The following is a 27,356-nucleotide window of genomic DNA, read 5'->3' as shown; positions in this document are numbered from 1 at the left end:
GGTCCAATTTTCCTGACGTTATCGTGAAAGCCCGCCTCTTTCTTGGGATACTAGGAAATGATTGGATCCTGGATACAGAAAGGAAAATTGGGCAGGGCACATTTGACAACATATCACCTTTACTAGCTAATATATTGTCAAAGAACAAAAAGCTATGAAATTACCGTTCCCAATAAAACTGCTCTGCAATGAAAAATAATAAGGTTATAAAAACCAAAGCTCTTCAAGAGAGGTAAAATCTAAAATAAAGCTCCCTGGGAGATAAATATTTTTAACTACATTACCCACAATGCAACAGCAAAGTAGATACGTAAACGTAAAACGTCAGTCACAACAAGGAAGTTGATGCTCATGGTGCCTGAATTTCTTGAACTAATCTTCTTAAAAGAGAGACAGTTGGTTTTGTAAAAGCGCGCACCTAAAGATTACGTTGATCTCGTTTCGAACAACAAGGCCTTAATCTGTCGGGATCTGTTTATATATAACAGGTTATGTACGAAGATAAATGGAAGCTAAATCAGTGTATGTAACAGGTGAGCTGTTGAAATGATAGTAGATACTTCTGCTCGCCCATTCATTCATCAGCGACACAGTGTCACAGTGTCAGATTCTTCATACACTTCATAGAGGTAAGACTCATTTCATGGTCTTAAGATGCAGTTAATTTTCTGAACCACTCTCTTGTGAACATATTTAAATACTGATAGTCTACTGGCGCAATGGTTACCATTGGAATCTATTGGAAACAATTTGAAGTCATTATTTTTGCTTATTGACAGATAGCATATGGTGACAGAGGGATTATTAGGCCCTTAAGCACTCCTATCCTAGCACACACTGACTCTATAATATAGTATGCTGAAACTTTGCATCCTAGTCCTAATATAATTGTTTGCATGTATAACTTATCATATTTTCTAATTCCCACCTTGTTTCATCTAAATGCTGTTTCAATTGAGCCAAGTCTGATTGTTTTACAGACGCAGCGTGGTGTTGATCCTTAAAATGCGGATGATCACCTTCTTCGTGGTCGGTCTGACAGTCCACGTGGTCTTCTTCCTTTCTATCTTTGACATCTACTTCACCTCACCCCTGGTCCATGGCATGACACCCCAGGCTACGTTGCTGGCACCCCCTGCCTCCAGACTGGTGTTGGTGGTAGCTGATGGTCTCAGGGCAGACAGTTTCTTCACCTTACATCCTAATGGCTCATCCAGGGCACCGTATCTGAGGTTGTGAAATTGCATTTTCAATTTGATGTATTTGGATGTGTGTTAATTACTGTAGTACAGAGCTGGAAGCAGTATGCATATTTGCATTGAGTTTTTGTGTGTATGCTTTTGTTTGTGTATATACTGTTATCATACTGGGTAACTGATGTCTGTGTATGCATGTCTGTGTGTTTTTCCCCAATATCAGGAGTGTGATTGAGGAGAGGGGCACCTGGGGTGTGTCACATACACGCGTGCCCACTGAGTCTCGGCCTGGACATGTTGCTCTCATCGCTGGCTTCTATGAGGATGTTAGTGCTGTTGCTAAAGGTAGGTGTGCATTTGTGCATGTTGATGATTCCAGTACAAAAATCTAGGCGAGAGATGAATGAGTGGGAATGTTTTGCTCTCACTATTGTTGTGTGTATGTGTGTGGTTGCAACTGCATGTCCATTGACCTTTTCGTGTGTGTGCATTTTCAGGCTGGAAGGAGAATCCTGTAGAGTTTGACTCAGTGTTCAATGAGAGCAGACACACCTGGTGCTGGGGCAGCCCTGATATTCTTCCTATGTTTGCCAAAGGTACACAGGCTTGCACATGTGCCCACTCTTGCACACACACACACACACATGCAAACAGACAATCACACAAGCATGATCAATACAAACAGAAGGTCACAGATAAAGTCTGTCAAAATCAAAACTCAAATACATCAAGTTTTATCAAGTCACTTTTTTTCACATTTTCACATCCTTAGATATTTTGATATTTCATAACCTCTTCAAAATCGCTTCCAATAAATTCTCATGTCCTTATATCTGTCTTGTAGGTGCCAGTGGAGATCATGTTTACACCCACACATACCCAGCAGTGGAGGAGGACTTTGCCTCCACCGATGCCTCCAGGCTGGATAGCTGGGTGTTCACTCAAGTCAAAGTACTGTAGTAGAAATACAAACAATAATGATGTTTTGCACATTTTTGTTCAGAAATGGTTTCTTTAGGCTTGAACTGTCTCTGAATCAGATCTATGACACATAAACTAGGTTAATATACAATAATATCAGACTTGTTTGGTCATGGAGGCTATTACTTTCCTGAACAAATCTAACCATTGTTTTTCTTTCCAAAACAGTCATTCTTTCAGTCAGCTGAGTCAAACTCAAGTCTGAGGGACAGTCTGCTCGAAGATAAGAATGTCTTCTTCCTACACCTTTTGGGCATTGACACAAACGGACATGCTCACAGACCAATGTCACAGTAAGAGACAGCATACTTTTAAGGCCTCTTGTTGCCAATATATTAAATGAGATTGCAGTCTACAGTACATAACGGAAAATGACATGAACATATTTTTAAAACAGTATTGATATCTTGTATTTTAGGGAGTACCTAGACAATATTGGTGTTGTAGACAGTGGTGTAGCGGAGCTGGTGTCTCTTGTTGAAGACTTCTTTGGCTATGATGGAAGAACAGCTTATGTGTTCACCTCTGACCATGGCATGACAAACTGGGGTAAGATGCTTTTTTTTACCATCTGCAATTTGAGAAAATAAAACACACCTATTTTTGGATTGCACATTAATCTTTGCATTTGTACTTGTTTTTTTTCATCCATATGTCTCTAGGTTCCCACGGCGCAGGCCATCCCTCTGAGACTCTCACACCTTTACTGGTGTGGGGAGCTGGAGTTCATAATGCACAGAGAGTCACTGAACCCCAACCATATGACGACAGATACCTCCAAGGTGCTACACTTACATTATGCTCACCACTGCTTATTTAAATGTGAACAACTAATAATTTTGGGGAATATTTATGGCAAAGTGATATTTTGCTTAAAAAAACTACAAAGGTGCTCTTTTAAAAATGAATACTATATGATTCTTTCCTTAATGTAATCCCTACTGTCTCTCTCAGATTGGAAACTGGAGCACCTCCGTAGGGTTGATGTGAGCCAGGTAAGACCCAGGGTCTTATACTACAGTAACAATTATTAATCACTTGTCACTACATGTAGAGTGCATGAGAGTAGTAATGAAACAATGGGTAGTAAAGTCATATCTCTCCATGTTGTTTTCTGCAGGCTGACATTGCTCCCCTCATGGCTTCCCTCATTGGTGTACCCATTCCTGTCAACTCAGTTGTAAGTTCAGAGATAATCTAGGCAGAGTCTTATATTGTATTAATTTATTTAATTTATAAAGTTGTAGAAAATGTAAAAATGCTGTAGATTTCAGAGGCTGTGAAAAAAAGTGAATGAATAGAAATTGTGAGTTCACATTTGTTCATCAAACAATTCCTTCTATGAATATTACTTACGACTATTTGTGTCTTCTCAGGGTGTGCTACCTCTTCTCTACCTCAACAACAGCGACCTGTTCAAAGCAGAGAGCATGTACACTAATGCTATTCAAGTCCTAGAGCAGTTCAAGGTAAGTGTCTTAATACACCATACCATTTTAAATGATGTATTATGCTGATGCACATTGAGGGTAAAAGTAATTTGGTTTTCTCAATGTATGGTGATTGATGGCTGAGCTCTATATACACATCTATATTTCTTGTAGATGAAAATGACCCAGAAGAAGGAGACAACCTTGTCTTTTCTCTTCACCCCTTACCAGTAAGTACAACAAGTGAATTCATGACTTGTACTGAAAAAGAATAATGTGTAGAATAATATTTGAAGTGTTAATAATGTGAGTTTACTTTTCATTGTGTCACACTCCTGTCATATTATGTATGAAGTGCGGGGGGGAGCAGATTCAAAGCAAGGACATTAACCAGACGGCAATGACGGAGAAAAGAATCGAAAGAATTTATTTTCAAATTATTCTGTTATTGGTCTATGCAAATATGAAGTGGGTTGATGCATTGCTTATATTATCCTTTGTGTTTTGTGGGTATGAATCCAAGTAAAACTTCTAGTCATTGTATTTAAGACCACATTTAAATGCAATTTCACATGCTCATTTTTATCGCTTTGCTTTTTTCTCTTCACAGACTACTGACTGAATCAAAACAAGCAGACTTCATCCGCAAGGCCAGAATACTGATTCAGCTGGAGAAGTATGAGGATGCTGTGAGTATCAGGGAAAACACAGTCCTGTCTTACACTATAGTCTTATTAGTGTCTGTACAAGCATCTAACTCATTCACAGTGATTTAGATTTAGATTTGTTTTTTTGGATACTTAAATGGTTTAAACTGGTGTTTGCACCTGCAATTTACATATATACACATTTATCATGAAAATTAATATTATGTAAAGATGTCCTGATTACTGTGGTTAATGCTGTCTACATTAGTGCATACAGTTAGTTTTTTTTTTGCACTTTATACTCCTTGCTGAAGAAAATTGTTTTTTAAAGCATTTCCCATGATCTGTTTCTTATCTCAGATCTCTCTGTGCCAGTCTCTAATATCCCATTCCCTGGAGGGACTGGTTTACTACCACACCTATGACAGGTTCTTCCTGGGTTGCAGTGTGGTACTGGGATTTGTAGGCTGGACCTCATATGTTATTTTAGTTATACTGAAGACTCATGCCAGCCTCAACAGACATCCCAGTGTCCTCCAACAGGTCAGGGAATACACTATAATCCCTGTTTCTTTGCCTTTCTGGATTTCTTCCACCAAAACATACTTATGAATTTTTATTGTCTTGTTGAGTTTCTCGTGTGTGTGCATTTACAGAATCCGAACCATACTCTGCTGAGGCTGTGTATGTGTGTGGCAGCGGTGATCACTGCGTTCCTACTTATCCAAAGGAGCCCTCCCACCTACTACATTTACTGCCTGCTGCCTGTTCCTGTGTGGTACTCTGTCCTTAAAGAGTGAGTAGTTCACACATTGAGGAAAATGTCAAATAAATGAATGAAAATGATGTCTTTGCACGCACATTACAATATAATTATAAACATGTATGGTGCCTTGTGCCATGTTATTCTCAGAGACCACCCTCACATAAAGGATGTGGGCAAATATCAAAGGACATCAATGAGACCACACAGCAATCAATGAATATAGCACTTTTTGGTGGCTCTAATTTAGCACACACGCACTTGTTAATGCATGTCTATCACAGCTGTGGCGAGGTGTTAATTACATCTTTGATCCTTTCATGTTGGATCCATTCATGATTCTCCTCTGTGAACAGATAAAACAATGTTGTCTTTATTTTTTCAGTGTTAGAGCAGGAAAAATAATCTCTTTAATGATCTATTTTAGGTCTGGGACACTAACAGATTTGATTCAGTCTGCTCCTTCGCTTCCATTATGGAAATGTTTTGGCTATTTTGTGCTGGTGGCCTTTGGAATCGAGCTACTGGTAGGTGTCTTTAACGTCTTCTGATGTACAGTTATTAGGTATACAGCATTACTTATAACACAGTACACATCATATATTGTTCTCAATGTATAGGGCTTACCATGTGTAGTATGAAGTTAGATACAGCCATGATGATATCTGTTCTCCTTTGCTGCCCCCAGGTGGTGAGTTTCTTCTATCGCGCCATGCTGAGTGTGGGCCTGGTTGTGCTCTCTCTCTGGCCCTTCCTGTCAGGACTTTTCGACAAGGCCAAGGTAACTGTGTCATGGGTCATGGCTCCAATGCTTCAATAATGGATAATACACACATTGAGAAAGTGTCATATATACAAAAACGTGACAAGCAAACATGCCAGGAAATGTCACAGTATTTGAATATTTTAATATCAACAGTTGAAAAAGGTGAAAAGGCGAATGGTGTGCTTCCAGTAACTTTGGGAAAATATTATGGAAATTCCTTTAAGCACAGAGGCAAATTCCTGTAATAGTCAAAACAAATCAACTTTTAAAACAAACAAACAAAAATAATAATAAAAAGTTCATAGAGCAGCCTTGAAAAATGCACCACATGATAAAATACCACATATTCTTTTCAACTGGTCTTCAACTGCATTTAAAGTATTTAAAGTAAATCTGTTGGCACCAATAAGCAGGCCACAGAAAGGTTGATCATCACCTTGACTAAACACGAGACATGACATAAACAAAACGATTACATTTTGTTGTTATGTAACTTTCTCCTTTTTTGACCTTTCACTCATATACGTCATTTTACTATCAGATTAAATTGTGATTTGTCCAGTCACTAACGATGAACTCACTGTCTTTGTCTCCCCCGTGTAGTTTCGCTCTTTGAGCTGGTTTCTGGGCTGCCTATTTTTGGCTCTGTTCCCTCTGATGCCAGTTGTGGGTAGAGAGCCCAACATTCATCTGGTGTGAGTGCTTCCTCTATTTGCTTCACTTTATCAGATAGTTTACTGAACCTCAAAAGCCAGATTCAGGTCAGCCATTTACAAATAAATCATTTATGTGTGTATACTCACGAAAGATTCAGTGCCATCACAAAGTGGGGAAATTTGACCAATCTGGGACATCACCAGCGTTATACAGTAGTCCCAGGCCTAACAAACCTTCACCCAGTGATACACAATTCAACTATATTCAAAATCTAAACAAGGCTTATTGTAACAAACAACCTGAATATGCAAAGCTGGTGTAGTTATCCTTTAAATAACTAATGGTGTGACATTTGTTTACAGGAGTGGGAGATACAGAACTACATTTAGATAGAGTGCTATAGTAATTAATAGCTGCATCTTTTTGCCTGAGTACTTGTATGCTATGATAACTACGGCTGAGAAACGTGCACTGTCCCTGTTAAATAAACAAATAATTAAATGAGTCTATAATAATAAGATAATGCTATTCTGTTTATTTGCTCAGAGCCTGTGCTGGTCTGCTCACTCTCTTCACGTCACTTTGTTACCTCTGGTCATCACGACAAAGAACGCTGCTGCATCTCGGTGACAGTCAGCAGTTTGTTGCCCAGGTAACTACAGTGCACGCCGCGTTTTTTGCAACTGTGTTACTCAAATTTTCTAAAAATAAAGGATTACCTGTCAAACTCAACAGATGCTCCATGTGGCAGTGTGTGCATACGTGCCATCCCTCACACACTCCAGTCTGCAGCAGAAACAGGGCCTGCCGCTTGTTAATCAGATCATCAGCTGGACCACATTAGGTAGGTACATGAGCCTCCTGGAGAGATTAAGACATATAAAATCATATTTCTTATGTTCAATTTAGAAATATTGATCAGATATTTAAGATATAAATCAAATTATTTTAAATGCAAAATCCTGGACTGCAGTGTAAGGCCAAGCACTTCTTCTTTTTCTTTTCTCAGGATCTTCCATGCTGGTTCCATTGTTGAGCTCCACACGTCTTTTCCATCGCCTCCTTAGCATATTCCTCTCTCTCACAGCCACCTACCTACTGCTCAGCACTGGGTAAGACATGATAATACACACACAAACACACACACACATCAAGCAGCTGCACCAACACTTCAAATCATCACATTTCTAATGTGCATACCTTCTCCCACCTAGGTCAGAGGCCTTGTTTCCCCCGGTGTTATCTTGGTTGATGTTTGTGTGGATCAACATTGAGCAGGAAGCCATGCTTGCTCAGGGTGTCTCTGGCAGACAAGAGGTAGAACTCCCATGTGATTGTTTCCAAACTTGCAAGATTTTGTAGAGCAGCGTAAATTCCATAAAAATAAGAGACATATGATATTTCAAGGCTTGTATATATTTGAATCTCACTTTTTGCTACTGTATGCACACACTGGATCTCAAAGCAGAGTTCACTAATTTAATTACTTATAATGCTAAAGCCACTCATCTTAATTTCTAGCTGTGATCAGGAAAAACCACATTTTAAAACATGTATCGTATGTGTTTATCAGCTCTTCTAGGCTGATGTCACATCTGTACATATGCTATGCAAATATATACTTCGATATGGCCTGAAGCATTGCAGAGTTAAAATGTATTTACTTACTATCTGCAAATGGTTTAACCAAGCAAACAAGACAATTATTTACATATGTTAACTTACTATGATCTTGAGGTGGGTTTACATGAAGCTCTACCTAATGTACATAAGGTCTGAAATCATTGCTTTGTTTTTGATTGTTGCCATATGTGTGTGTGTGTGTTTTTTCTTTCTATCTTTCAGCTCTCCACTATTGATTTCTCTGCAAACATTGACATTGCCAAGATTCGACAATTGAAGCTGGATGACATCAGAAGATCTTATTTTTTTGTATCCTTGTCAGAGTGTTTGCAATGGTGATATTAGCATTATGACGGGTCCAGTGTTGTATTAGTTCCTTCCTTAACCATACGCTCTCTTCAGGTGTTTTTTATAATAACAGCCTTCTTTGGCACAGGGAACATCGCCTCCATTAACAGGTATGTATGTGTGTGAGTGTTTGTCTCATACTGTCTTGGTTTTACTTGCATTGTTTAGACCAGCTTGTCTCTTGTGTAATGTGAGCTTTTTCCTTTTACTTAATCTTTTTAAATTGCACCATGCACAGTAGGTTAGTCTTTTCTGTGAAACACTAGAGTAACCAAGAAATTGATATCCCCTAGACAGTTTGTTTGTTTCTGCATGATTAAGGAGTTTGACACTTCTGATGAAGTTGTGTACAGTCACTTCCTCTATTTCTTCTTTTAACTCAGTTTTGACCCAGCATCAGTTTATTGTTTCCTGACTGTCTTCAACCCCTTCATCATGGGAGGCCTAATGATGTGGAAGGTACCATATTAGTGCATAATCTGTATATATACAGCATACAGTAAATGGGTTACATTTCCTGTACTTATTAATTAAACCTGTGTTCTTCCAGGTTATCATTCCATTCATAATAGTAATGTGCACATTTGAGACCATCCAGGTTGCAACGCAGCTTTCGTCAAGAAGGTAAAAATCTTTTAAACAGACACTTTGCCAAAAGAAGAGTGAATTTCAATCTGTCAGATTGTACACAATTTTGTATATTCTTCTCTTTCAGTTTGTTCCTAATAGTCCTGGTCATCTCTGACTTAATGGCTCTGGTGAGGCATTTCTTGTCAGGTTTTCAAAGTGCTATTTGAATGGTGGATTGGAGGACTTTTTGCCCTACCTTTTTCTGTTAGAGTAGACTGAATGCACACCTCTGGCAATAATTAACTTTACATCACTCTTCCTTTCCTCAGCACTTTTTCTTCCTGGTGCAAGACTACGGCAGCTGGTTGGACATTGGCACAAGGTAAGTTAACTAAAAAGTATATGGTTTCAAGTCTTAATCAATAACCTGAATCACATCTACACACACACACACACTCACTCCTCTGCCTTTTGCTGTCTGAAACAAATGCACTTGAACTTGAACTAGTTTTAATAAACTTCTTTCTTATGTCTCCTACAGCATTAGCCACTATGTGATAGTGATGTCAATGACCATCTTCCTGATGCTGCTAAGTGTGGTCACACACATACTCACGACACAAAGACTGGTCCTGTGGAGAAAACCCAAATTGCACTTCCCCTAAACAAACATGTGGTTGCATGTGTATTTAATGGTGTCATTGACCTTTTTCTCTCTGTTTTTTGTTTTTTTTTAGGGGGGTGGGGTACTTTTCATTTGACATTGGTTTTATAGTATTTATAGTTTATTTATATAATATATGGGATATTAGTACTAAGTATGAGATATAGTACAGTACAAAGGTTTTGCATCACTTTGCTCAACGCTCTTTTTGTATCCTCTTATTATTTAGGAAGTTATGATTTTCTTCGAACTCTTTCTTCAAAGAATTTCCCACATGACTACCTGCGAAAAATGGCACACCAAGAATTTTACTTCTGGTTTAGAAATATGAGTTCCGTCTAATTTTTGTTTGTTTTGACGTCATTGTTACAATATGTTGTCATAAATAATTAATCAACTCGTACAGCTTCAATAGATGTGTTTGATAGAACATGTCGCAGAGTGGCCTAAGACTTTTTCTCTGTAGTGTTTGCACTGTATGCTTTTGTACACTTACATTGTTTTTACATTAATCATTGATGAACTGACTCAGAGTACTTGAATATTTGACTGTGAACCATGTCTTTGCCAGCAGTGCTGATTTATGATCCACCAAAGAAGCGTAACTTGATAACTGGTTAACTGTGTAACACTACTTCCTATAAAGCTGCCTAAAACATATCCTTGTTTGCAGGACGAAGGGATCTTATTTAATTTCTGGTGACTTTGTATGTACTAATCAAACTGAAGCAGTGGAATGGAAACATGAATGTTCATGAAGAGACATTAAATAAAAAATAAAATTGAATATACCCATGGTGGTTGTCACTAAAATGTTATCTAATTGCACATTCTCTCAACTGAAGTTTGATTTATTCTTGGCTAAAGAAGCAAAGGAATTAATTCAATTAATTTGACTAATTAAACTATAATGACAGGTCCACATTAAAGAATCAACTGCAACAAAAGTCTGTTCATAAGGTTCCATTGTTTTCTTTTTTAGATATTTGATCCTCCTGGGCATGGATGATCCCAGCAGATCTGTGGGTTTGTGCTCTGCCATTCTTAACAAAAGGGTCTTCTCAGTTGCTCTTTGAAAGTACTTCAACAGTGTTTTATTGGATTTAAATCAAGCGACACACTTGGCCGGGTCCTTTTCTTTCTTTTTTTTTTAATACCAGTGCATTTGGGATTATTGTTTTGAAAGTTTCTCTCCTGCTTCTTAAGGCTGGGACATAACTTTTGCCATGTTCCATCAGTTCCTTATTAGAGACAACCCTCAAACTGAAGAAGCTGAGCTATGATGACACGTTATTTATACTGTCGCTAATGCAGAGTCACAGTTGAAATCAAATTTGTTGAACTGATCTGACATCCTGACTTCTGTTGCATTTTTACTTTGGGGTCTGTATTTTCAGTGTAGTCAGGCTCACTCATTATTATTTTATTTTTGAGAAAATGACTAAGGTGCAAGTCATAGGCTCCTGCGGATTGTGCAGGTCATGACATTGTCCTTTTTGTGCAAATTGTTCTGAGAAATACGCTAACTCTTTGGATGATTTGAGAAGCCTACTAACATGACTGAGAAAAAGTTTAACACATCAGTCAACAACAACAACCAGCATCACCACATCCTCTCTTACTTCCTCTATTGTTAAGTAAATGATGTTGAATGTAAAGTGCAAAGCCAATGACATCTGTTGATCATCGATTTTCAGAAATAAGATTTTAAAAAATGATTTTTTTTTATTATTCTGCTCAGTCATAATGAACTATATGCAAAGAGTAATGTACTGTATAATGGTAAAACCGCATAAGCCAAAAATGCACAGGTCATTGTGCGCCCAACAACCACTTTTCTCTAATCAACACACGTTCACTCAATATACAGTCCCGCATCACTCTCCAGTGGTTTGTAGTTATACTGTGGATGCACAATAACGGCCATTTGTGGAAAGGAGACCAGAAGGAGGAAGCTGTGAGCTCTGTGGTTGTACTGACATGTGTGTGCAATAGCCTCTTGTTCCTGGTACGTAGATGCATGCAGGCGAACAGAGACACACAAACACACACACACAATATGCAAAACTGGACTGTGGTTTCCGACAGCACACACACACACACACACACACACACACACACATCCATAAATACATTAAATTACTGAAACCTTAACTTGGCACATATTTCCACTTCTCATACAGACACACACACACACTCACACACACACACACCCAGAGAACACCAGCATTCAGACAGCAATAGACCCACACACACACATTGTTAGTCTCCTACAGAACACTTTTCTCATGCTCATTGGCGTTTTGTGAAAACTTGACTATTGCCTAAACGGTGTAATGTAATGTGATGTAGACAACATCATTTCTTCTTACTTCACACGCGAGAGCACTCAGCAGCTTCTTCTTCTGAAAGGTAAGTAAGTTTACTTATAAACTCTGGTTTTGTCTTCACTCATGAAGTTTCTAGAGCAGTGTTGCTCTCTTTGTAATGATTAAACTGTGAACGCCTTTACCTGTAACACACTATAAATGCTGCAAGTTTTCAATTCACTTTGACCGACTAAAGTATTTGGTGCACAGCTGTTTATTTTTTAGCACTGTTTCCTGATTAGAACTGAGAACTCTTAAAAAATTTTAACTACTGTAAGATATTCATCACCAAAAAACATTTTGATCTAGATACTGTAATAAACAACAGAGGGCACAGTAGTGTCTCTAACATACAGTATGTAATTAGCAATGTAGTCTGTAAGAGTCAAAAATAAGTCATATCAGCCAAGTTTCACTGTCATGTAGCCTACTTTCTCTTTCTCTGTCTTTTCTCTATTGTGTTCTGTGTGTTTTTTAATTTGAATTAACACATTTTTAAACCGTTCTTTCATTTCTCCCCTTTTCTCTCACTCACTTGTATCTGATACACTCTCTTCCCTCTCTTGCTTCCGTTTTTTCCCTATTTAGGATGAATACCACGACAGCTCAGACCGTGCTATCCACAAACACAGGCTCCACAAGCATCTCAGACTCTGTAACCACATCTTCTCCAAGTGATGCTGCTAATAATGAGTACAGCACAGCTCTCCTGGCCATCTACTGTGTGGTTCTGGTTACTGGTACCATCAGCCTGAGCGTGATGATGCACATCTTGAAGTCCAGCTCCACATCAAGCACCTCAATCGCTGTCCTCAACCTCATCTTTGCCCACTTCATCTTTCTCATCACTGTGCCCTTTAGGATTTACTATTATGTGACTCAGAACTGGAACCTGGGCTACGAGTGGTGTAAAGTGATCAGCGGCATGATCCACATCCACATGTACATGTCCTTTCTCTTCTATGTGATCATCCTCATTACACGCCTGATGACGTTCTACTACCACGCTGGGGGGCTGGCCTCCTTCCAGAGGATTCATGCACTGGTGGTGAGCGCTGTGGTGTGGACCGTGGTTCTTATCTTGGTCCCTTGCATCATACATTTTTCCTATGGCAAAAATGCCTCAACAAATGAAACTGTTTGCTTCAAATTTGGCCCCAGCATAAATGATACTGGTGCCAGAGTCTTCAATTACATCATAAGCACACTGATCATAGTAGTGGCCATTGTGCTGACAGCCCTGCAAGCCAATGTCCTGAGGGTGTTATACAGGAAGCATCAGGGATGCACCTCTCAGCAGGAATTCGGGGCTCAGCTGAAGAGCTTGTGCTTTGCCCTCATCATGGTGGTCTGCTTCGTCCCCTACCACATGTTTCGACTCTACTACTTGGAAAATGTCGGCCACCTACAGGACATCAACGAGGTGTTTCTGAGTCTGACCACATTTAACTGTTTGGACATGCTCACTTTCATGGGGAGGAGAACCTGGTACACGTGCGCTTTCTTGGGAAAGATTTTTTGTTTGTGAGGGGGGTGAAGAGGATTTTTTTTTTTTTTTTTTTTTTACCCTATTTTGTAACTTGAACTGTTCTTTGTTGCTTGTCAAACTTGGGGTGCAGCCCCATAACATGGATCAACATAAAATGCACATTTGAAATTCAATTTTATATATAGATTATGTTTTCTTTTTGTTTCTTTTATTCTTCTATTTTAACCATGTCAGTGTGGTAGAGAGTATGTGGAGCTCTGTCTACCTCAGTGGACTACTGTTTTTTTCCCTAAACTCTATGTTTACGCAAAATGAATTACATAATAAGAACTCCTGTCATTTATTGCTCTTTGTATATACTACACAGGCTTAAAGCTTTACATTTGGAATGTATTTGTAAGGTTACTTCAATTTTATTGGTTTGGTATCATGAGGAAGTGTGTATTTATACTGTGTTTGCTAACATTTAACCCCTATGTGCATGGCTGAAGTGTGCAGCTTTGTTGCTGAGAAGAGAAATAAATGTCTAAAATCATTACTTTTTCACCATTATTTTGTGAAACATTACCTTAAGCCTCTTGGAGCTCTTACCTTCTGCCCTAAGAGGGGGTGTTAGAGGCCCTGGCTGACACACACACACACACACACACACACACACACACACACACACACACACACACACACACCTGGTGATCCTTTTCCTTTTGGTTTATGGCACTGGGTTACTGTTTAACATCCCCACCCTAGTTTGAGTTTGTTTAGTAAATCGATCTAATGGCTGGGCTATGGTGGCGCCATCCAATGTGTTGCTCCATGAATTATAAGCCGCTCAGCTCTTTAACCTTCCCCTTTAATTTTGTTGAACACTTTTACCATTTTCCCATTGTCAGTGTCACTTTAGGCTAATGTCGCACTGAGGGGCTTCTCACTACCGGAGTACACCTGGATAAATGCACATCCCAGGCAGAAAGAGGAACACAGGTAAGTCAAAAGTCTCCCGTGACATTTACTGTGTAGAAATATCAAACATCCTCACTGGACACGAGAATCAGGAGCGATGCTGTTGTTTTTGTGGAGGAAGTGAAGCTTACGTCTAATAGTTTCTCTAGGAAGTTTGGTGACATGTTCTGCTAAATCATGTGGTTTTATCTTCATGATAATAGGCTCTGTTCACACACACTTCAACCACTGCTACATGTCTTGTATCCATGAAAGGGTGTGCTCTTTGATTCTATGAGATATAGCCTACTGTATTGTGCTTGCTCAAGTCTGTTTTATTTTCTGTGTATGTGTGTGTGTTTTGATGTGAGTTTACTGAGATATTGTTATCCCCACTCTTTCCGCGGACAATATTTAGTAAAAAAAAAACAAAAAAACAAAAAATAGATAAGAGAGAGTGGATTTATCATGCATGCTGTGCTGTAAAGATCATGTGATAACCCATTTCACATTCTGTAAGAAGTTGTTAGTTGTTATCTGTAACAAGGACAGTATTAGAGAGCAACATATTGCTAAGCAGGAAGGTGGTAGTACCTAGCCACCACTGCACAATACTGCCACCGAAAGTACATGAAATAAATAATAATAATAAAAAACAGGAATCAGGAAAAGTCAAATCTTGACTGGTGAAGTTGATGAAGTGTTGTTGAGAGTGTGAGGCAGAGATCTGACTGATTATCGAGGCTGTAGTGTGATGTTGTGTTGGACTTCCTCAAATTGTACCGATCTAAGTTTAGCCTGTGTATACTCTTTCCAGTCTGAAGACACATACAGTAGGCTTTGCTTTAGCTGGAGAAAATCACACTAGTAAATTCTCTCCATTTAATGGTGCTAATGTTACTGACCAAAAAAGACTGTAAGACTTTTCATTAAGTGGTGGCATCTGCAGGGAAAATTAAGTAGTATGTCAGTCAGGGACCTTTCTCAGGAAGTGGTTGGGAAATTTTACTGTGTGTAACACTTAAGCTGAAGAAAACCATCTGCTGTGTGTTGTAAAGTGTTGAATATTTAATTCCTTATTGAATTACACAAACTCTGCCTCGTAACAGTGGTTGAAGAACTGAACAACACAGCAACAAGTCAAACAAATACAGCAATAATGATGATCTTTGGACAGTTTTACATTATACTTCAGAACAATTTGTTTTTTTGTTTTTGCTATTGCCCAGATATCAGGAAATATCATTCGCTATTGTCAGGGAGGCTGATGATCATCTGCAACTATTAAAACATCTAATCCAAATAGAGGAGACTCTATTATGGCCAGTTCACACAGAGATAGCCTCTTAGCAAGGGCTTTTATGGCAGCAAAGAGCTTTCGGTTGCTAGGCGGACATACGGTTTGGCAGTTACGTCCTGCTTGACTTTCTGCTGAAGAAGTCATAATAATGTTTTATTATTTTAACGTTACTACTGTATAAAAAAGCCATTGACATGTTTTTGACCATTTTATAATTTGTAAGCTTCTACATTGTGGTTGAATATGTTTCAGTAGATTAGTGAAGTGAGCAAAATTAGTAGCTCAAATGAACATATTTTCTGCTTTTCTAAAGAGCTTCAGTGTTTGGAGTATGGTATCTCAATCCAAACCTGTAAAAAGGAGGGTGTGGGTTGTCACAAGTGTTCAAAATGTAGGGCGAAAGTGATAAAAGGCACTTGTGATTATACTAATAAAGACATGAATTCCTCTGCTTGTTGTCCTTGCACTCAGTGGTGCGAGGATGGGGTGAAAAGAGCTTTTTAAAGCTCTTAACCTGTTCACCAATAGATAGGTAGTCCAGCAGATTTTTACTTTTCATCTTACACAGAATTCTTTCTGATATTGTGCTCATCTCTAAGCCTCAAAGCAGAATGGATCTTTCTTAATATTTATTTCTAAATCACAAGAAAGTCTCTTAGGAAGCTACTCACATGTAGTACATGCTGTATTGTCATAACTTAATTGAATCTACAGTAGTACCCTCATGCTGGAGTGCTCTGTGTCAGTCCTTTGGCTTTTTACATGATTGTGAACGTGACTTCGAAGAGTAAATTCTTCACTCTCAACAAACCTGATGAGTCAGGAGGTCAGATCTCACTGCCTAGTTAAAATGTAAACTCTATCACGTCTCTCTCTCTCTCTCTCTCTCTCTCTCTCTCTCTCTCGTTACCATCTCTTAACCCCTGTACAATAGCTCAAGTCTGTAACACTGCAACTGGAAACTAAATGCTCTATGGCCTAAAACAGACAAAGCCGTGTGGTGATGATGGCATTCTGATTTACTGCACCTACAGCAGTAATTTGCCTGCTTCATATACTGTATGCTTTTCTTAGTGGAGCACTCATTACTGGTGTAGAGCATCAAATCTCCTGTAATACTGCCTCTTATCATTTACAGCCCTCTCTAACAAATACCCCAAACAGATTAACTTTAAGCCACACAGTAAGATTGAGCACAGTGAAACTCTTGATGTAAAATGAGTGGGTGGGGACATTTTAACAGATTTATGGTGTTTATGGCATTCCTGTCTTGGAACAGGAGACAGCTCACTGCCAACTGTAAAACTTTTGGTTTTGATTTCCACATTTGATGTTGTGTGATTCTCTTCTACATACATGGGAAAAACCTGCCTGTTGTTTAAAGTATTATAGCTGAATCAAGTGTCATGAATTATTTGAATGGCCTGTTACTTACAAAATGGCAACTTCCACTTCCCCTCTTTTTTGATTGTCTTACAGTTCCTAATTGTATAATCCTGACTGAAAATCCTCATTAATTTCAAGCTGCAGTACAAAGACAACAACAGCACAATACCTTCTCCGGTTTCATAGATGTATAACTACAATAAACATTCAAATAGTACAGCAAAGATGGAAAATATGTTTGTGACAATATAAATATCGCATTGAATTAACAAAAGTATAATGTAAACAAGTTGAATGTCATTTGGCATGGTTACGGTATGGCCAGTTAGTTTGGAGATATGTAGAATTACGTTTTATGGACAAAGGCTTGGGATGTAAGCCCTAGAAGTGTGTTTGTGGAAGAGCTAATGGAAGTTATCAGTGTTTTCCACTTCACTTCATGTCTTTATAGATTATATCTGCTGAGGTGGTGGTGCCATTACTCCACTATTGATTAGATTAGGGAGCCTGAGAGGGACACACACACACACACACATACACACAGATGTAAATGTCTATATAAAAACAACCCCCCACACACATACGTATGCAGATACAAGCGCACAAAGCTTGTTCACATGCACATAAAGAGTAAACTGTCATTCAAAATCTTATAAAATCGATCTCATGGTAAAAAAGAGAGAGAAAGAGAGAGAGAGAGAGAGAGAGAAGGAGAAAGAAAACGGGACAGAGGGGGAGAAGGGAAATTACTCCTTCACTGCTATCTATCCATCCTAGTGATAAGTGTGAGGGAGAAGGACAGATAAGTAATGTGTAATAAAGTGAGAAGTCTTGGCCACAGCTCCTCCCCTCTTTCTTTTCCCACCCAATCAGATGGGATTATAGATCTTTTATGCCAGGGATCTCCCTTGTCATGTCCGAATTAGATGAAGCAGAGGCAAGAAGATAGGGAGAGGGAGAGATTTAAGGGTGAACTGGGAAGAGAATAGAAGAGAAAAGAAGAGGAGGGTTTGAGGAACACTGGGTTGAAACAGGAATGAAGTATCCTCCTGCTCCTCAGAGTAAATCTCTGTTAGATATGGAAGTAGCCAACTACTGTGAAGGCCTGGATCCATCATACAGCACACTGGGCTTTGAGAATGCAGAGGTGCTCTGTGGAGGAGGAGGTAAGTGTAAGTGCATGCAGATCAGATACTCACACATAAAGAAGATGCAGAAAACAAAAATAAGATATGTACCTTTAAACTACATGAACATACACACATAGGAATAGATGCACACACACATCCAACTGTATTGGGGCCTAGATCAATTGATGCACAGGGATGTTGGAGTAGTGGAGTGACCTGCCTGCTAAAATACATTGAAATTAAGGTCAAAATATCACTATATAAATTAAACCAGTATTTTTATTATTTGTTTCTTTGCCCATATGGGACTTCACTACAATTACACCACAGAAAGAAAGGCCTCTTTGCTGAAGGGGGTTGGGTGGATCACTACCCCATAACTGGATGAGGGGGCGAGCTAGTATGTAAGAAAATAGAAAATAAAGATGAAGTGAGACCAGCTGAAGGCAAATCAATTTTTTTTTTGCAATGGAAATCACTGGTGGTTAGTTTTTACATGACATGTTAAGTCTAGACCAAGTGATGCGGGAACTCCTGACATTTTGATGCTGACTAGTAGTGCGTATATCCACTTGTCTGTTAATGCTAATTGTAGGAAATGCTGGCAACCTGCCTGTTGCTTGTGTGATGCTAATATGGAAATCTACTGTATGGCTGTGAAGGAAAGAAAAGGGCTGGGCAGAGGTTGTTAAAGTGTGGAATCACAATGAAGTTTAATGAAGTTTAGACCAGAAGTGCACTTTTTTGTGCCATAAAGATATAGAAGAGCATGCATTCAGCTCAGTGAAACTCTGATGTCACCTCAGTGTGAGCAGAAAGCGGACACTTTGACATGCCTTTTTACTCAGGAACTTCCCCCGCGCGTTGTGGGTAGGTGGGATGTAAATGTGTCTGTTGATGCACCAAGTTCTTATTGCACATGCCATGTTCCTGTTGTGTTCTGCTTGGCTAACTTTGACTGAGCAATAAATATACAGATAGTGATGATGACTGAGGTTTTGAACATGGTGATGATGCCGCTGATAATGATTGCAATCATGATGACTATGATAAGAATGATAACGAAACGACAACAATAAAAAATAAAGGCATTGACAATAATGTTTATGTGCATGGCAACTGAACAGCCATATATTATTGTTCCTGATTAAAATTATATAGATCCACACACTGTAATGTAATCTGTAAATGAAACCTGCAAATGACTACAGTATGTTAAACAAACTGCAGTGAGGATCTGCAATGTATGTACATACTGTAAAGCTCTGCAACCTATTCAGTTATAATGTACTTCCTATTAAAACATTCTCCTAGGAAGGATGTACATACTGCTTCAAAAGGGTAGACCTTAACTGTGGCTATTGTCAGTTTTGACAATATGGTTTTTGAATATACTGTATTCTTCAAACAGTGAGGTTTCATGCAGTAATTGACAGCTATTTGGAAAAAGAAAAAACCTTCCAAATTTGCTGTCCTGCCAAAGCTACTATCAAAAGACACATTGCGTTGCATGATATAACAACCTGAAGATCTGACTTGGATGATGGGGGATGAATCAGCTGCAAGCAACTTTATACTTTACAGACTTTATATCATAGAATTAACCACATTGTGCGTCAAATACATCAGACAGTGAGCAGTGAGGTCTGGTGCTGTCAGATACAGACCACACTGAACAATTTCTGGATGTTTACTGTAACACGTTGTTCCTGTTTGTTTAAGTATTTATGTCTATACCAAATTGTGCATGATTTTATCTCTATTTATATACTATATATGTGTATGTGTGTGTTTACCTGCGTCATTGTCTTTGTGTGTTTCAGACAGCATGCCAACGGAGCAGAGCCTGCCCGGTCCAGACGGGGTCAGCAGCAACTGTGCAATCTGTGGCGACAAAGCCACAGGGAAACATTATGGAGCCTCCAGCTGTGACGGCTGTAAAGGCTTCTTCAGACGCTCCATACGCAAGAACCACGTCTACACTTGCAGGTAAAGAAAGCAAAAACATACAGCATGAGCACACATAAAATAACACAAAACATTTATGCAAATTCTACATTTACATTTAGACATGCTATACAGACCTAAGTAGTATGTACATGTGTGTGTGTGTGTGTATGCTCATCATCATGTGCAGATATTCAAACAGAAAGTACTGATAACTTACTTTTCAATCTAGTCATCACATTGCAGGGCATTATGGTATGTTACAGTACACTGTCATCATGTGTCTTGCTGTGTAAACCTATGATTGTGTATTCATCACATGTAGGTTCAGCAGGCAGTGCATTGTGGATAAAGATAAGAGGAACCAGTGTCGTTACTGCAGACTCAACAAATGCTTCAGAGCTGGCATGAAAAAAGAAGGTGAGGGAACTTTCCTCCTGTCCCTCGAATAAGGCAGAAAGTAGAGAGTGCAGAGTTGTTACCACTCACAACCAAAAATGTTGCATTTTCCTCAGCACTGAAGCTGAAATAAAATAGAAAGGGTACAATTTCTGGGGCATATGTTGTTATTTTTGGATGAAGACATTATATACAGTCAGTAATCTGTAAATAAATATACATTCAGCATATCTTATTTCTATTTTTGCCAGCCAGCAGCAGAAGGCACAGACTTGAAACTAGTGACACTGAAGGAAAGAATTTGAAAGCTGTTTCAAGATGGCTGAAATTGGCTCGGTCATAAAAGAGGTGATTACTTAGCGTGTGTATTTATGAGGGGTATAACCTTGGCACAGAGCTTTATGACACCTAATCATGTGTTATTCAAACATGTTGTTCTGGATTGCAACTGGTTAACGTTTGACTCCTGCTGCTGATGCCAGGCTCTATAGTTATTTTTCTAAATATTAACTGCTGTAGAGTGCGCTGTCTTTGTTTCTGCCAACAAACTACAACCCAACCTAAGGCACTTCTTGAAAACAACATGGTGAATGGGACAGGGAAACAGTCAATTAATTCATATTATAAGGAAAGTACATGAAGTTCTTTCTCTTTCCTGTTCTTTTTGACATTCCCTCATATTTCACACACAACGTAACTTTGGCTGTTTGATTTTAGCCGTACAGAATGAGAGAGATCGGATCAGCTCACGCAGAAGTATTCCCGACTCCCAAGACCTGCCAACCATTACCATTCTGGCCCAAGCAGAATCACTGTCCCAACAGGTGACAATCAACCCATGAGAATTTCCTATTTTGAGTCAGCGCATCATTTGACTTGACTAAACTGCTGACGCATGAGAAAATGTAATGTAAATGTAATGTGAGGAAACTGTTATCTGCTTCAGATCACTCCTCAAGTTGTAGTAGAAGACATTTCAGAGCAGAAGTCAGCCACCGTCGGGGATGTATGTGATTCGATGAGACAACAGTTATTGGTGTTGGTGGAATGGGCCAAATATATTCCCACCTTTGGGGAACTTCCACTGGATGACCAGGTAACTGAGCTGCAGTGCATGATGGGTAATCTGTGATTAAGCAAGTCATTCTCTTGCTTTTTTGATGTTGATCTTACAGTGCACTAAATACGGTATACTACACTACATAAATGCCCCCTGTGTGATTCATGTTAGGGCAAATGGGGAGGCATTGTTGCATTGATTGTGTTTTGGATTCAACTGTGGGTGTGGGTGTGTGTGTCTTTGTCTCCAGGTGAGCTTGCTCAGGGCTCATGCAGGTGAACACCTCTTGCTCGGGGTTGCCAAAAGGTCGATGCTATTCAAGGACGTCCTGCTTTTAGGTACAAACTGACCACTGGAATGACATCTTATTTATACGTGGTGCAATAAGGTGCTTCAGCACTGAAGTGAAGAGACTGATCAAATGTTGTGTTAGCTGAGAATGATTAACTAAAGCTTTCTGTTTCTTTCTTTATGACTTCAAAATTGTCCCTTGTAAACAACATTACTCATTACTGGGGCATGTGCCAACACTGTACTGTAGGTAAATCTGTTAACTGCTCGCATTCAACACGCACGTATTCAGCATTGGACCATCCCCACACCCCTACACCATAACCTTGGTTGAAACTCTATAGGCTTAACAAAAGTCTACAAGATTCAACTTATCTTATTCTCAAGGCTAAAACTATTCCCCTCACCCTTCCTCACAAGTACACAAAAACACTCCTCCCCTTACACACCCACATACCTGTCTCTCCCTTTCAACACACCTGTGTTAGTTTTTACAACTTGAGTACTGGCTGTAATCAACAAAAAAATGCAGTTACTGTATGTACGTGATGATACGTCTTAGAAAAACAACCACACTTACTGTACACCGATTTGAAGAAGCAGCAAGTTACAGGAAAGAAAATCTTCTTCTTCAGCACTCAAATTCTGATCCAAATTTTGAATGTGGAATACCACCCAACAGTCAGCCAATAGTCAATAGTCAGTAGTCAGTAGTAAAAACGGTCAATGGAGCATAATTTAACAGATTTTTGTTTGTATTACAGTAACAGTAACTGTTAATACTGTTGAAATCATGCTGTAAATGAACAACAATGATTACAGTGTATACTGACCAATATTCTCTATGCCCACAGGTAATGGCTGCGTGATACACAGAAACACCGCTGAACCTGAGATATGTAGGGTAGCAAATCGGGTGCTTGATGAGCTGGTCCAGCCCTTTCAGAATATTCAAATAGACGACAATGAGTATGCAGCGCTCAAGGCCATCGTCTTCTTTGACCCAGGTAATAAAAAAAGTAGTGAGGTAAAGGCAATAACAAATGCTAGTAACCTCTTTATTCCTCTTTACCCTATTTTCCAGCTCACCTTTGCTTCTCCATCCAGGAACATTGTCTGTGCATGTCATTTCGATTGTGAACTGATTGTTAGTGAAATGGTGGATCTGGTATTTTGTTTTAACAATCTAGAGCACTAATTCTTTAGGTTTAGGAAATTATTTGTAAGATTGGGATGACATTCTGGAAATTATAGCTGATACTAACTTCAACACAGACTTTATGACAGCCAATCATGTATTATGATTACTGCGGTTGATAAAATGTAAAGTCCTATGGATTTATCACCACATCATTTGCAAGACTTATTAATTAACAACTGTTAACTTAACTAAATGATACATGAATGATATAAATGTCTTGCTTGTAAGAGGGTAATCAATTTATATGTAAAATATTTTTGGCTGGTGCCCTTTGCCATATCTATCCCAATCCCAACCTATTACATCCATCTGGTTACATTTCCCCTCAAAGTTACAACAAAATCCCTCCATTCCTATCCTCGCCCCCGTTTTCTCTCCCCTCCGGTAAATCCCCTCATTTTGCCTTCATACTCCAGTATGTCCATAATCATTCCATCAGTTCCACTCATATCTTCAGCTCCATCCCTGATCTGTCTGTTTATTTTTTTCCCTTCCCCTCCCTGTCCTTCAATTGCTTCCTCCAACCCTTCCTCACCCATTCCACCTTCACTCTCCCCCACATCCATCCTTTTGCCTCCCAATCTGCAGATGCAAAGTCTTTGCGGGACCCCTCAAAGATCAAGGCCATGCGTCTGCAGGTAGGTCACAGCATCCAAGCTTTAATACCACTGAGCATTTTGTACACTGACACAATTATCATCAATATACCAGTCAACTTAAAGAATTAAAGACAGTTTGCTAACACTGATGGAGACTTAAATTGTGTGTGTTTGTGTGTGTGTGTGTGTGTGTGTGTGCAGGTTCAGATGAGTCTGGAAGACTACATTAATGACCGTCAGTATGACTCCAGGGGTCGTTTCGGCGAGCTGCTGCTCCTGTTGCCCACCCTGCAGAGTATCACCTGGCAGATGATCGAACACCTCCAGTTCATTAAGCTCTGTGGCCTGGCCAAGATAGACAACCTGCTGCACGAGATGCTGCTGGGAGGTGAGACTGGGCCCATGTCTGTGGTTGTAAACCTGCAGAGAGAAAAATAGAGTGACCTTCAGTTAGACCACCAAATGTGCCAGAGGGACTCCTCAGTGGTATTTGTGTGGAGCTGCACAAGGTAAAGCAATGAAGTGTGCAGTACATGCTCAGCAAAGTTTTCCTGGCTGTATAAGTACATGTGGTAGACAAAAAACAAACAAGCAATCAAGATTTTGCAGGCGGATAGCACCACATTATTTGAACTATGTATACAAATATATTCTAAATAGGACAATGACAGATGACAATAAATGCAATTTGGATATAAGGTAATAAGTAATTGTTTGCCATTATACTCTATTACATTTAAAACAAAATTTAAATCACTTTGGAACTGAGTAACTATCAAACTTTTAACAATTAAATAATTAAGACAATCAAATGACATGACCTCTCTCTATATCAAAGAGATGGTAAAAGGCATTGACCCATTGGTTTGTCATGTGACTGACATGACTGATGCACATTTGTTGAGCATGTTACAGAACTGCTTACATAGATTTCTTAGTCATTTTAAATGAAATCATGGAGGCCTAACACTGTTACTATCCAGAACAGGCAAACATCAATACACTTTTGTACGTACAGATTGAAATCAAATCTGTTATCTGCATAAATTTGAAAAACTCATCTCACTAAAGTAATTAAAAGCTCCAAAATGTGTTGATGCTTTGAGAAAAACACACACATATCTATTTTTGGTCTGATTGGACATTGGAAGAAATCTGTGTCCTTGAGAATTTCTAGAGGAACATCTGCTTAGTTGATTAACTATTCACTGTTTTATGTGTTCAGGCCAAACATCAGAGCCCACACACCTGCACCACCCAGCACACACCCAGCTGGCCCAAGACCCTATGACTGGACACACACTGGTCATCGGCACCATGCCTATCACTCACACTCTGCAAATAGGTAAGAACCGCATGCTTGACAACTGCGAGGCACGCATGCAATCACACAAACTACATCCACTCATACAGGCCAGTTGTCTACACGCAAACATCAGAGCAAAAGTTGATGTTTGATTTGTTCCTTCTCATATAATGTCACAAAAGTAAGTGCCAGGTGCATTTCCATTAGCAGATGAAACTAAATAGTCATCCAAACAGGCATCCTGAATGTGAAAGAACCCATTAAAATAAATGAATCAAAGACTTGATGAGCACTGGCCGTATTCTGTGCTTTCATTTTAAAATAAAAAATGCATTTGGCAATATTACACCAACTAATGGCCACACAAGACTGATGGGAACTGCATCTATAAAGGAGCAACTATATATGTACCATTTCCTTTGGGCCACTGTAGATGCATTTTACAGACTATAAATATATATTAAAATTACTTTTTCTTTTCAAACAAAATCATTTTTATTATCAAAAAGTCAAATTAAATGTCTCACTGTCTCTGCCTGCCTTTTCTGCAGCCTCTCCAGACACTCCCATCCCATCGCCCCCACAGGGCCCTGCTGCCCCAGAGATGTATAAACACTTTCCACAGCCTCTTTGTCCTCCAGCCAGCCCCTCTCCTCCCTCACAGACAGACCCCTGACTTCTCCCAGTACTCTGTCAAAGTAGCTGACATGGGATCAGCTTACTTGCCCTTTATTTATCATCTCAGTCATTCATAAAACTTGTGAAAGCAATATCTGTCCAGGGTCTGAGCTTAGACTTTACCCCAGGTCTCCTCGCTGTGACGACTGGTGGGGATGCAACAGCAACAAAGGTATGATTAAAGCCTGCCATGTGCATCACTTTCACACTTCAGTATGCCAGTTTTGAATCAAGCGATCTGATCTGAACGCCACAGCAGGGTTTGGCAAATTATACATGCATTTCCTTTTTTTTGTGGTCACCCTAATCTAATGTACTGGTTTTCAATTCAGTATTCACTCACCCAGTTTTAACACAATAAGATTCAGAGCATGTAAGAGTGAACACGAAGGCAGTTAAATCTAAATTGTAAGTTTTATTGAATAATCTTTTTGCTTGATTGGACACAGATGTGCAGAAAATGTCATCAGTCTTTTTTGGTTCTTTGAGTGCAGTTCATCACCTGTGCATATCAAATAGGAATTTCTGATAATGTGTAAATGTGCAAAATACCATCGAATCAAAATTACCAGTGGAAACAGCAATAGAAAACAAATTACAGCTGGCCATCACATGAAAATTGAATACTCTTGATTTGATTTTTCATTTTTTTTTACTTCAAAACTCATATCAAATTGTGCATATGTAATAAACTATTTTTACGCATCTTTACTGGAAAATATATACCTATTGTATTTAGTACTGAGCCATGAATATATATAACTTATACAATAGCACATACAACTGAAATATGATATAAGGGGTATATATAGTTTGTGGACAAGGTCTTCACAGTAAGAAGATATATGAAATTTCAAAATAACCTGTAAATACTAAATTTTTGTGGATAAATTATTTTAATATTGTGCTGTATATACTGTAGTCAAAATTATGCAAATATTTGGATACTCAATCAACTGTCCTGCTTTATCCGATATCATGAGTTATATGTGTATTTTTTTGTATTTGGTTTGTATTGATAACATGTAAACTTTTTCATTTATAAATTGATTAAACTGCAATTTTGTGGAACTCCTGAGTACTGTATTGAAAATGAATGGCTCAATGTGGATTAACCATATGGTACAGTAGCACCCTCTTACTGTAGAGAGAAAATACAGCACCGGCTGTGAACGGACTACTTCCTTATATGCATCAGTACACCCTGTGAAATGAGAGTGCATTCATTCATTCATTTTCCTGCTTTTGAAATAGGGAAAAGTAAACAAAATGTAAGATCGAAAAAATGATTCATTTCCAATTTATCTGTTGTTGCAGCCCCAACAATATAATTTTAGTAGATATTTGCTAAAAGAGGAAAAGTAAAATTGACTTTTTTCTCCATTACTTCCTTCATGGAAGTCATCATGCCCCCCAACAGTTCCATTGGTTGGGGATATACAGTTTGTATCCAAAGCTTTATTGGCAAGCTATTGAGACCGCACTGCCGGATGATGCTGCTCATCTAAAATCAAACTAGTTTCCCCCTCTGTCCATCTGAGAAAACATACTCTGGGACAAACCCTAAAGCCAAACTAGAATGTAAAACTGTCATTTAAGATCAAACTGAGCTGTAAT

At 38.9% G+C, this 27,356-nt stretch overlaps 3 protein-coding genes across 5 annotated transcripts; all 3 read left to right on the top strand.

Annotated features, from left to right (window-relative positions):
• The first annotated feature begins 44 nt into the window (after positions 1 to 44).
• Positions 45 to 10,314, top strand: pign (phosphatidylinositol glycan anchor biosynthesis, class N). The gene is made up of 29 exons (XM_085763628.1): positions 45 to 629; positions 981 to 1,232; positions 1,420 to 1,541; positions 1,694 to 1,792; positions 2,041 to 2,147; positions 2,346 to 2,470; positions 2,596 to 2,726; positions 2,840 to 2,959; positions 3,132 to 3,172; positions 3,298 to 3,357; positions 3,554 to 3,646; positions 3,782 to 3,837; positions 4,218 to 4,296; positions 4,615 to 4,797; positions 4,911 to 5,050; positions 5,445 to 5,544; positions 5,706 to 5,798; positions 6,387 to 6,478; positions 6,987 to 7,092; positions 7,176 to 7,284; positions 7,450 to 7,552; positions 7,655 to 7,757; positions 8,286 to 8,372; positions 8,466 to 8,521; positions 8,795 to 8,870; positions 8,962 to 9,035; positions 9,127 to 9,169; positions 9,311 to 9,363; positions 9,523 to 10,314. Exons 2-29 carry the CDS (start codon positions 1,006 to 1,008, stop codon positions 9,644 to 9,646), a joined length of 2,802 nt encoding a protein of 933 aa, XP_085619754.1. The 5' UTR covers positions 45 to 629; positions 981 to 1,005; the 3' UTR covers positions 9,647 to 10,314.
• Positions 10,315 to 11,751: 1,437 nt separating this feature from the next.
• Positions 11,752 to 14,038, top strand: gpr141 (G protein-coupled receptor 141). Its single transcript, XM_085762936.1, has 2 exons — positions 11,752 to 12,057; positions 12,603 to 14,038. Exon 2 carries the CDS (start codon positions 12,604 to 12,606, stop codon positions 13,540 to 13,542), a length of 939 nt encoding a protein of 312 aa, XP_085619062.1. The 5' UTR covers positions 11,752 to 12,057; position 12,603; the 3' UTR covers positions 13,543 to 14,038.
• A 229-nt stretch (positions 14,039 to 14,267) lies between these two features.
• Positions 14,268 to 26,402, top strand: hnf4g (hepatocyte nuclear factor 4, gamma). Of its 3 annotated transcripts, none has more exons than XM_085762935.1 (11): positions 14,268 to 14,484; positions 20,082 to 20,247; positions 20,531 to 20,625; positions 21,322 to 21,428; positions 21,551 to 21,700; positions 21,915 to 22,002; positions 22,810 to 22,962; positions 23,745 to 23,794; positions 23,957 to 24,143; positions 24,981 to 25,100; positions 25,613 to 26,402. In XM_085762935.1, the coding sequence occupies exons 1-11, from the start codon at positions 14,454 to 14,456 to the stop codon at positions 25,735 to 25,737; spliced, it is 1,272 nt and encodes a 423-aa protein (XP_085619061.1). In that variant the 5' UTR covers positions 14,268 to 14,453; the 3' UTR covers positions 25,738 to 26,402. The 3 variants fall into 3 exon arrangements, with proteins under 3 accessions (XP_085619061.1, XP_085619060.1, XP_085619059.1); XM_085762934.1 differs by lacking the exon at positions 14,268 to 14,484 and adding an exon at positions 18,018 to 18,294; XM_085762933.1 differs by lacking the exon at positions 14,268 to 14,484 and adding an exon at positions 18,078 to 18,300.
• Positions 26,403 to 27,356: the final 954 nt, after the last annotated feature.

This window comes from Trachurus japonicus, chromosome 20 (assembly GCF_045865225.1).
Source record: "Trachurus japonicus isolate A0001 chromosome 20, Traja_1.0".
In the NCBI taxonomy this organism is placed as follows: Eukaryota; Metazoa; Chordata; class Actinopteri; order Carangiformes; family Carangidae; genus Trachurus; species Trachurus japonicus.
This window is presented reverse-complemented; position numbering and strand designations above follow the sequence as displayed.

Bases quoted from the DNA above. Each gene is read 5' to 3' on its own strand.
- pign (XM_085763628.1), top strand. From the start codon at position 1,006: ATGCGGATGATCACCTTCTTCGTGGTCGGTCTGACAGTCCACGTGGTC. The intron at 2,148-2,345 runs GTACTGTAGTAG...TTTCCAAAACAG, and splicing joins GGGTGTTCACTCAAGTCAAA to TCATTCTTTCAGTCAGCTGA. The intron at 6,479-6,986 runs GTGAGTGCTTCC...TTATTTGCTCAG, and splicing joins GAGCCCAACATTCATCTGGT to AGCCTGTGCTGGTCTGCTCA.
- gpr141 (XM_085762936.1), top strand. From the start codon at position 12,604: ATGAATACCACGACAGCTCAGACCGTGCTATCCACAAACACAGGCTCC.
- hnf4g (XM_085762933.1), top strand. From the start codon at position 18,165: ATGAAGTATCCTCCTGCTCCTCAGAGTAAATCTCTGTTAGATATGGAA. The intron at 22,003-22,809 runs GTACAAACTGAC...CTATGCCCACAG, and splicing joins CAAGGACGTCCTGCTTTTAG to GTAATGGCTGCGTGATACAC. The intron at 25,101-25,612 runs GTAAGAACCGCA...CCTTTTCTGCAG, and splicing joins CACTCACACTCTGCAAATAG to CCTCTCCAGACACTCCCATC.